Source organism: Camelus dromedarius, chromosome 24, assembly GCF_036321535.1.
Source record: "Camelus dromedarius isolate mCamDro1 chromosome 24, mCamDro1.pat, whole genome shotgun sequence".
NCBI classification, from domain to species: domain Eukaryota; kingdom Metazoa; phylum Chordata; class Mammalia; order Artiodactyla; family Camelidae; genus Camelus; species Camelus dromedarius.
The window spans coordinates 20,517,394-20,527,143 of NC_087459.1; the positions used below are offsets into that span (position 1 = coordinate 20,517,394).

At 52.6% G+C, this 9,750-nt stretch overlaps 1 protein-coding gene across 5 annotated transcripts in view; it reads left to right on the plus strand.

Annotated features, from left to right (window-relative positions):
* Positions 1 to 8,663, plus strand: part of IL4R (interleukin 4 receptor) — a 36,803-nt gene extending 28,140 nt beyond the window's left edge. For all 5 annotated transcript variants that reach the window (XM_031433015.2, XM_031433017.2, XM_064478539.1 and 2 more), the window contains 4 exons: positions 2,249 to 2,348; positions 3,757 to 3,835; positions 5,240 to 5,289; positions 6,089 to 8,663. In XM_031433015.2, coding sequence (XP_031288875.2) covers positions 2,249 to 2,348; positions 3,757 to 3,835; positions 5,240 to 5,289; positions 6,089 to 7,637 — 1,778 coding nt within the window. In that variant the 3' untranslated portion in view covers positions 7,638 to 8,663. The remainder of the gene's footprint in view (positions 1 to 2,248; positions 2,349 to 3,756; positions 3,836 to 5,239; positions 5,290 to 6,088) is intronic.
* Positions 8,664 to 9,750: the final 1,087 nt, after the last annotated feature.

Here is a 9,750-nt window from a genome sequence, read left to right on the forward strand (position 1 = left end):
TACAAGGGAAACCTAATTTTACTGAAATGTGAATATAAAGAGATTCTGAAATACATTTGTTATCTAGGAATATATGCTTTGTGAATTACACATTAACAACAAGATCCAGTGATAGTTCTCACAAAGACTGTAATTTCACAGTAGATGAGCATAAATGGTATTTCGTGATACTGCAGCTGTAACGTGAGACAAGAAGAGCTGGGATTTCTGTTGGGGCTTGAGTGATGCTGCTGTTACTGTGGTTTTCTCCCTCCATTCCTCATGGGAGGAAATGCCAGGCTTCAGAAGTTAGCAAAAATAAAGGTATCATTTCTTTCCCATCCAAGTTCCCAGACCCCTGAATTCTAACTGCAACCATGTTGGGGGTCTATGAACCCTAAGTTAAGAATCCCTGCTCTAGGGCCTTGCTGTCATCTGCATCCAGCCAGCAGGAGGGGAATGAGAGCAGGGAGACCACACCTGCTTCTTAAAAGCCTTAGCCCGGAAGTGATGCCACCATCTCCTCTCAAATTCTATTGGTGGAACTGGTCACATGGCCACGTGTAGCTGCAAGGGATTCTAGGAAACACAGTCCTTCACTTGGTAGCTGTGTCTCCAGAACAAATCTTGGCAACTTTATCACACATGGCTTTTTCCATAGAGATACTGAATTATCTCACATAAAATGAAGTCTTACCAGTGGACCATCCCAGGTTCATACAGCCGCTCGGTGATGTCATTCCAGTCTTGTCTTCTTTCCCACTGCCATCCCTAGCATGGTAGTATTTTATTCTTGTGCTTGTTGCCTCATGCCCCCATGTTGTCTACTGCCCAGATCCTCAAGCCCAAGGCCCAAAGCAACTGAAAGTCTGCCACAAGGAGTGTACCCCGTGCAGCTATCTCTTTCATCAGGGAGCAGAAATCTTTCTAGAAGCTTCTCTGGCAGACTTTCCCTTGCATCTCATTGGCCAGGACTGTCACAGGGCCTCTCCCAACTGCACAGGAGTCTGGGAACTCAAATGTCTGGAAAGGGGGCCAGGGTAGTCTTGATGGGCCCAAACCTCAGGCTGGGCACACTGCTGCCTGGCAAAGAAAAGGTGATAGATAGCTGTTGGGTGAGGGAGGCTGCCCCAGGCATCATCTATCTGATGGGGAGAAAGAGGGCTGTTGTGAACATTCAATGAAAGAAGGATTCTTCAAAGTGCTGGGCACAGTGGCAATTGGCAGTACCACACCCCAGCCAATCGCACGTCCCTCTCAGCACTGCTCAGCCTGTTCCATGGATACCCCTTGACCGTCTGTCTCACTCCGGTCCACGAGCTCTATGGGTGGTATCTGCTCTGGGTCTATGTCTCCAGTGCCCAGCACATCGCCAGGCAAACAGTAGGTGCTTGGGAAAGTTTTGTCAAATTGATTCAATTCTTCCTTTGGCCTGGGGAAGGGAAGGGCAGTAGCTTGTATGGAATAGATACCATAGGTACTCACTCATTATCTCCACAAATATTTATTGAGCTCCTACTACATGCTAGATACTAGGGGATCAGTGGTGAACAGGACAGACAAAAGCCCCTGTGCTTGTGGAAACGACATGCTGGAGGGGAGAGAGAGAAAATACACAAGTAAACAAAAATATAAATGAGCTCTAGATCGGGATGACAGTAAGTTTGGGAAGGAAATAAAGCAGGGGAAGGGAATGGGGTGATGGGAAGGGGCAACAAAAGAGAGGGGGTGAGAGGGAACTCTGGACCAGACAGCGATCAAGGAGAAGCCGCCAGCTATGCGAATGGACGGGCAGGCGCTGCTCCGAGTGCGGCATATATTCAAGTGTACAACAGCCCTGTGAGTTAGTACTGTTATTTGCCCCCTTGTACAAATGAGGAAACCATGGCACAGAGAAGGATGAGGGTCTTGTCCTGGGTCACCAGCAAGTCTGAGAGAGTCAGGCTTTGAACTGAGGCGTCTAGCGCCAGAGTCTCTGCATTTGACCTCTATGATTCAGGAAGGAGAAAGCAGCAAGTTCAAGATCCTGAGGTGGCACCGAGCTTTGGAGGAGCAGGGGACAGCAAGGAGGCCTGTGTGGCCAGGGCTCAATGTGCAAGAGGGCGGATGGGGCAGGAGGGCGTGGCGGGGGGCAGGAGGGCGTGGCGGGGGCCAGTGCACACAGGGTCTTGGAGGACGCCTTCCTGAGGCCTCAGTCTTCAGCTCTGGGAAGTGGAGACCAGGCTGGACTTAGCATGATGCAGGCTCACGGCTGCCCTCCCACTTCCAGACTACCAGGAGCCCTTGGAGCAGCGCCTCCCACTGGGCGTTAGCATCTCCTGCGTCATCATCCTGGCCATCTGCCTGTCCTGCTACTTCAGCATCATCAAGTGAGTCCTGGGCTTCAGCATGGGGTGCCTCCGAGCCAGCCCCCTAGAGTGCGGAACGGGTGGGATGTCCCCCTCTGATCTGTCGGCCTGTCTCCTTTGGTTCAACGGTAGATATTTATTCAGCAGCTACTATGTGCAAGGCACTGAGACTGGCAGGGACCCAGTAGGTGTGCAGGGAATGCAAGGTCCCCTCTGCACATCTGTCACTGATGCCTCTGCCTTCCCCGGGCTGGTCTTCCCCCCTTTCTAAGCCTGTTTCCCCCATTGCCTGTCCTCCCCACCCTAACTCACTGTGTTCCAGCTCCAAATTCCTTGCTGTTCTTTGAACACCCCAAGCAAGTTCCTCTGCCCTCTGAGCCTTGGCATTCGCTGTGTTCTCTGCCTGGAAAGCCTTTTCCCCAGGCATCTTCAGGACCCCCTCCTCCTCCACTTTCAGTCTCCTCTCAGAAGTCACCTCCTTAGGGAGGCCTTCCTGGATCACACCCTCCATTCCTCTCTCTTCCCTTATTATTTAAAAAAATTTTTTTTCTTTTTTTAAAAAATTTATTTGTTGGGAGGTAATTAGATTTTATTTAAAAAAAAATTTTTTAATGGAGGGACTGGGGATTGAACCCACAACTTCACATATGCTAAGCACGTGCTCTACCACTGAGTGATACCCTCCCCTCCCTCCATTCCCTTATCTTCTTTATTTTTGTCCCTGGCACTTATTGCCAGGAATGAATGATGTCCTATAATCATTTCTGCATCTGTTTGTCTGTCTCCGTCTTCTAGAAGGTCAGTTCTGTGAGGGCAGGGATTTTTGCCTGTCTTGTTCACTGTGTGACCCTGAGGCCTGGCACAGTGAGTGGTACACAGTAGGTGCTCAATAAATATGTGTTGACTGATGGAGTGGAGTGGGCGGCGGCTAATCCAGAGCAGGACATTCCCTCCCAGCCCTGACACTGTGGCTCCAGGCCGACCCAGGGAGGGAGAAGGAATCCTCCAGCCTCTCTGGCCATCCCAGTCCTCTCCCTGGCACCTTGTTCTCAGCTGCTCCAGAACAAAGGTTGTTGAAGGGGAAACTCAGAATCCTCTCTCTGCAGCTTGAATCTCTCCTAATCCCCTAGGACTCATTCCCCTGGGGCAGAGGCGGCCATGGCAGGAACTCTACTCTGAGTAGCAGAATGCTGGTGCTCGAACCCAGCTCTTCTGCTCACCAGCTGTCACTTCACCTCCCTAGGCCTCAGTCTTCTCATCTGTAGAGTAGGGTCAGCAGTGGAACCTGTTTCATGGGGTTAGAGTGAGACATCCAAAAACCTATCAATGTGACTCCTAATAAGTTTTGGCAACTATGATTTTTTTTTATGGGAGGAACATCAACCTGTTAGTGATTCAGGGACCAATACCTCGTCCTTTTCTTTTTCAGGATTAAGAAGGAATGGTGGGACCAAATTCCCAACCCAGCTCACAGCCCCCTGGTGGCTATCGTCATCCAGGATTCTCAGGTAGGAGAGCAGGCTGGGGAGGATGCTTCAGACTGCGTGTACCAGGAAGTAGGATTCAAGATGTCTGGGAAGTTAAGGATATTCGGGGGCTTTTGGTGTTTCCTGTGGGAAGTCAGGAAGGTTTCAGTAGCTTCATGTGGTCATTAGGAGCCCAGAGGCTTTCACTGCCCTCTCCTTGGCTTCCATGACAGTTCTTTCAGCCTGTGGTGGGTTCTTCTGGGGTTGGTCTCTTGGTTTTTTTTCCCCTCCTTTGGGAGATGATCCCTGAGGTCACCTGCATGTCATCTCCTGGGGAGGTGACTGTACCAGGGGAGGGGGACAGGCTTCCTGTGTCTTCCTCTTAAGAGCAGGAAACTGCCCCCAAAGCACCAAGTCGATCTCTCAATTCTCATTGGCTTGAATTATATCACAGCCTCTTTCCTAAACCACTCACCTATAAGGGAGTGAGAATACTTGAGATCAACCAGGTGGCCACCCCTGGGCTAGCTTCCCCAATGTGATGGCCACGTGGGGTTTGTCTGAGCACTATCAGGGTTCTCTAGGAAGGAGGGAGGGGGATACAGGTCCTGTCTAGAACAGAATGTCCAAGTGTCCTCAATTCTCCAGGGACCCTGGGGCAGGCTCTGGAGTCCAGTGGTGCTGGCTTTGAACACTGGCTCTGTCACTTACCTGTAGTGTAGACTTAACAAGTTGCTTAACTTCTCTGAGCCTCAGTTTCTTCCTGTTGGTTATAGCAGTGGTTACCTAATGGGGCTGATGTTTGCAATTCACAGAGGCAGTACATGTAAAGTGTGTATTACAGCATCCTGCATGTAGTAAGTGTTTTATGTATCAGTTAGCTTTTGCTGTGTAACAAATCATCCCTGATATTTAGAGCGATAAACAATAGCTCTTGCTTCTGCAGGTCTGCAGTTGGGCTTAGCTCAGCAGTGGGGGTAGAGGAATCCTACACCAGGCTTGGGGGCAGATCTTGGCTGGGCCTGTACCAGTGGCCTCACTCACAAGTCTGGCAGTTGGCTAACTCTCACCTGTGGCCAGGGAGGTTACTAAACCATATATGTGTCTCTGGTCCTCCAGCAGGCTGACCCAGTTGGCACAGTGTCACTTCTGCTACATTCTATTGGTTAAAACAAGTCACATGGCTAGGCCAGATTCAAGGGATGAAAGGAGCTTCAGGGAATTGTGGCCATTTTTGCCATCAGCCACAGCAACATATTAGGGAAGTCTCATTCATTCTCAGGAAACCGAGGCTCAGAGAGTGGAAGTGACCTGATCAGACCTCAGACTTATATGATGTCAAGACTCACAGTCTTTTCACAGCAAACCTGTGCTGAGCATCCCTGGATGCCAGGCTGGGCGGGAAGCCCTCGCTGCTCTGTTTCATTGACTGTCTCTATGTTTTAGGTGTCACTGTGGGGGAAGCGGTCCCGAGTCCAGGAAGCAGCCAAGTGCCCGTATGTATACAAACTTAGGTCATAGCCTCCCTGGATTTGGAAGGGGGTGGAATTGGGGTGGTGGGCCCCATCTGGAGAATGGGGTCACACCCACAACATGTCTGTTTTCTCTTCCTTGGTGTTCATCACATGGCCTGTGACACTGGGCTTTGAGGGGTGGCAGGGGAAGGAGTGGTCTGGGTAGGTTGGCTGCTGGCTTAGCCGCCTGAGTTCAACTTGGGGGTCAGGCACATGCTGAACCCCTTTGGGATGCCCAGTCTTTCCTGAGCAAGGCTGATGGAGGTAACAACCAGGGCAGCTATACCAGTTGTTAAACTGTTGACATAGTGGTATACTGGTTGGCAAATGTCACTGTCCTGAACCCCTGGGCATGTCACCATCTCCCTGGCCCTCATAGTATCTCTCTCAGGGCCTCCCAGACCTACCCATAATCCAGCAAGGAAAGGTACCCGCAATCTAGCACAGCAGGGGACTCCAGGGTGCTGCCCCAGCCCTAGGACTCTCCAGCCATTCTAACTGGTCATGACTTACGCTGTGGTATTAGTAAGTATTTTAAATATCATCATCCCTGACACTTTTCCTTATTCAATATATTATATGCCAGGCTCCAGAAATCCCAAAGACACAGGCTCTGCCTTCAAGGCATTCCCAATCTAGTAGTAAGGGTAGACTAACAGGTTATTGATTATTACATCTGGAGGCATATTTGCAATAGACTGACATCAGGCTGGGCTTTGAAGGATGAATAGGAGTTTTTCAAGTGGAGAAACTGATCCCTAATCAAACTTTGCTTTTGCAGGCACTGGAAGACTTGTCTTACCAAGCTCTTGCCCTGTTTCCTAGAGCATGGCATGGAAAAGGATGAGGATTCCTCTAAGGCTGCCAGAAATGGGCTTTCCCAGGGTCCTAGAAAATCAGCCTGGCACCCTGTGGAGGTCAGCAAGACCATCCTCTGGCCAGAGAGCATCAGTGTGGTGCGCTGCGTGGAGCTGTTTGAGGCCCCAGTGGAGAATGAGGAGGAGGAAGTAGAGGAAGATAAAGGGAGCTTCTGTCCATCGCCTGAGAGCAGTGGGGGCAGCTTCCAGGAGGGCAGGGAGGGCATTGCAGCCCGGCTGACAGAGAGTCTGTTCCTGGACCTTCTCGGGGGTGAAAATGGGGGCCTTAGCCCACAGGGCTTGGAGGAGTCCTGCCTTCTTCCATCTTCAGAAGATGCAAGTACTCAGATGCCTTGGGCCGAGTTCCCAAGTGTAGGGCCCCAGAAGGCATCGTCAAGTCCTCCAGCCACTCTGACTCAGAGCCCAGCCAGCCTGGCTTTCCCCGAGATGCCCGCTGTCATCGCCAACAACCCCGCTTACCGCAGCTTTAGCACCTGCCTGAACCAGTCCTCTGGCTCTGAAGAGTGTGACTCAGACCCACAGCCGGCTGAACGCTGGGGGAACGTGGAGCCCGTCACCCCTGCCGCCTCCCAGCTCTCTGAGCCACTTGCTGCACTCCAGCCTGATCCAGAAACCTGGGAGGAGATCCTGCGTCAGAGTGTCCTCCAGCACAGGACGGCCCCGGCCGCCGCCTCAGCCCCCGGCAGTGGCTATCGGGAGTTCGTGCGCGCGGTGAGGGAGGGCAATGCCCAAGACAGTGGGGCGGCGGGCCTCGGCCCTTCTGGGGAAGCTGGGTACAAGGCCTTCTCCAGCCTGCTCACTGGCAGTGCCATCTGCCCAGGGACATCTGGGGTGGAGCCTGGCAGTGGGCAAGGGGGCTACAAGCCCTTCCAGAGCCTCACTCCTGGCTGCCCCGGGACCCCTGCTACAGCCCCCATCCCCTCGTTCACCTTTGGACTGGACGTGGAGCCCCCCCACAGCCCTCAGGACTTGCTCTTCCTAGGCCGCTCCGCAGAGTGTCCTAGTTTGGAGCCAGTGGTGAAGGGAGAAGATGGCCAGAAGCCCCTGCACTCCCCGGAGCAGGCCCCAGACCCCCTCAGGGACGAAAACGACCTGGGCAGCGGCATTGTCTACTCAGCCCTCACCTGCCACCTGTGCGGCCACCTGAAGCAGTGCCACGGCCAGGAGGAGCGTGGCAAGACCCACGTCATGGCCAGCCCCTGCTGTGGCTGCTGTTGTGGAGACAGGTCCTCACCCCTAGTGAGCCCCCTGAGGTCCCCGGACTCCCTGCCTGGGGGGGTTCCACCGGAGACCAGCCTCTGTCTGGCCTCCCTAGCCCCCTTGGGTGTCTCAGAGGAGGGTAAGTTTCCCCTGTCCTTCCAGACTGCCCCCAGCAATGCTCAGAGCTCCAGCCAGCCCCCTACAGCGGTGGCTGTGCTCTCCCCAGGGCCCATGTGCACGGACGCTTCCTAGGTGTGTGCCCTCTTGCTGAAGTCTACAGGTGAGGACTGGGTCTTACCCAGGCCTGTGAAACGCCTCCCCCTGGAAGTCAGCCAGGCTGGCAGAATTCCGAAAGACTCGGAGAACCCTGGGATGAAGTTGTAAAGCTGTCCAACACCGGACAGAGATTACAGACTGGACGCCCCTAGCTCCGAACACTGGCCCGGCCTCGCCACATCCCCTGGGAGTGAGGGCGCCAGGCAGCTCTGCCCACAGCAGGCACCTGCAGGGATCAGACGGTTCCTGGGCACCTTGGTTTGTGAACGAGCCGTTGGCCATTTCATCAGTCCACAGCTGCTCCAGTGGACTATCCCTGTCGAGCCTGCTCAAAGCATGTTTTCTCCACCAAATCTCTCTGTTGCCCATGCCTTGCCCAGTCCTGAGATTGGCTGCCGCCATCTCATGAATTAGATGCTGAGCTTGGAAACTTAACCAAGCCAGTGGGAGAATGACTTGGGAGGCCTTGGGAAATTGATGTCCAGAAAGGGTAGTCATTTGCCCATTCATTTAACAGAGCTTCATGATGTCAAGGCACTGGGGGCAGAGTCTAAGCTGTGGAGAGGTGCTTAGTCGAGTAGGGTAACAGAGGACATGAAAAATTGTGATTAACCAAGCAGTGACAATTTCCCACCCAGCTGTAAGGCCAGGGGCTCCTGTTAAGCACTGGATCCCCAGAACAAGCATGCAAAGCGACCTTGGGGCTCGCATGTGCCCCCGTGGATGCTGTTGCTGGCATTGGTGGTACAGAGGGAGGAGCTGACATCCCCTGATCCAGCCAGCTGGGCGTTCCAGGTGCTGACATCAGACACATTGCTTGCACATCTGTCCAGACCCCAAGTTGAGAAATGCTTGTTTGTGTGCACTTCAGAGATTGTTTCATTGCTGAGGAGGGAGGAACGGGAGAGGATGGAGTTTTGTAGAAATAAAAGTTCTTTATCTCCTTTTTTTTTTTTCTTTCATTAAACAAACACCCTGCCAGGCACTGTTGTGAGCACTTTATCTCTGTTAACTCATTGAATTCTCCCAGCCAAAGGAACCGAGATCCAAGAGATTAAGTAACATGTTATCTCTGCTTGGGTTTCCCTGAGACCGGGACTCAAGTGCAGTTTGTGGATGTAGGAGGTGATCCCAGGAAACTCTGTGTGGAGAGTGGGGAAGGGAGGCTGAGAAGGGCAGGAGGCACACGGGGAAGACAGCACACAGAGTAACCGATACTTCACCCTGCTGAGGAGCTTTGGAAAGGCACGCCCAGCGCATGCCTTGAGGTGGGAAGCTGGGCTACTTGTCTACCAGCTCCCAGCTGTCATTGGTTGAGGACTGCTTTCAAGGGTGTTAATTCCCCAACACTTCAGCTGCTCCAGGAAAAAAGTCCTCAGACTGAGAGTGAGGGGTGTTTGAGCAGTTCTCAGTGCATGGAGGAGATGTGGATGGGGCTGGGACGGCAGCTGCTACTTTGCCAAAGTCACACACCTAGTGGCAGACCCAAGACCGAATTCAGGCAGTGTTTCTGGTGCCCAGGCTCTCTGTGGGTGATCTGTGCTTGACATCCAGGTGGACAGTGTATAGAATGGACCTCAGACAGGCAGGCAGGGGATCTTAAGCTCCTTTGTGATCACTGTGTGTCTCTGGGTAGCTGCCCCGAATGCCATGCTTGCAAAATGAGGGGCTCGGCTCATTTGAGGTTCCTTCCTGCTCTGATATTCTGTGTAATGCACTAGAGGTGATGGGGAGCTCACCACCTCACAAGCAGCCTGACGTTTGTGAGAAGTGCCTCCTTTGTGCAGAGCCCAAATCTATCCCTTCCGCTGCCTGAGTCACCACTGCACGCCCCTGGTTTACCAATGGGGAAGCTTAGCTCTGGAGAGGAAAAGGGACTTGCCCAAGGTCACGCAGTGAGTGGCAGATCCTGAACTAGCCCTCTGAACCTTTTGCCTTCAAGAGCTTTTTATGATGAAATATAATAATTTAAAATAAAAATAACCATTTAGAACAAAGCACTACATTGTGATATTCATTGACTATGTCACAGCTCTAGTGAGCAGGTTGAAGGGAGCAGGCTCAGAGACGTTGAGGTTAAGCTTAGGGC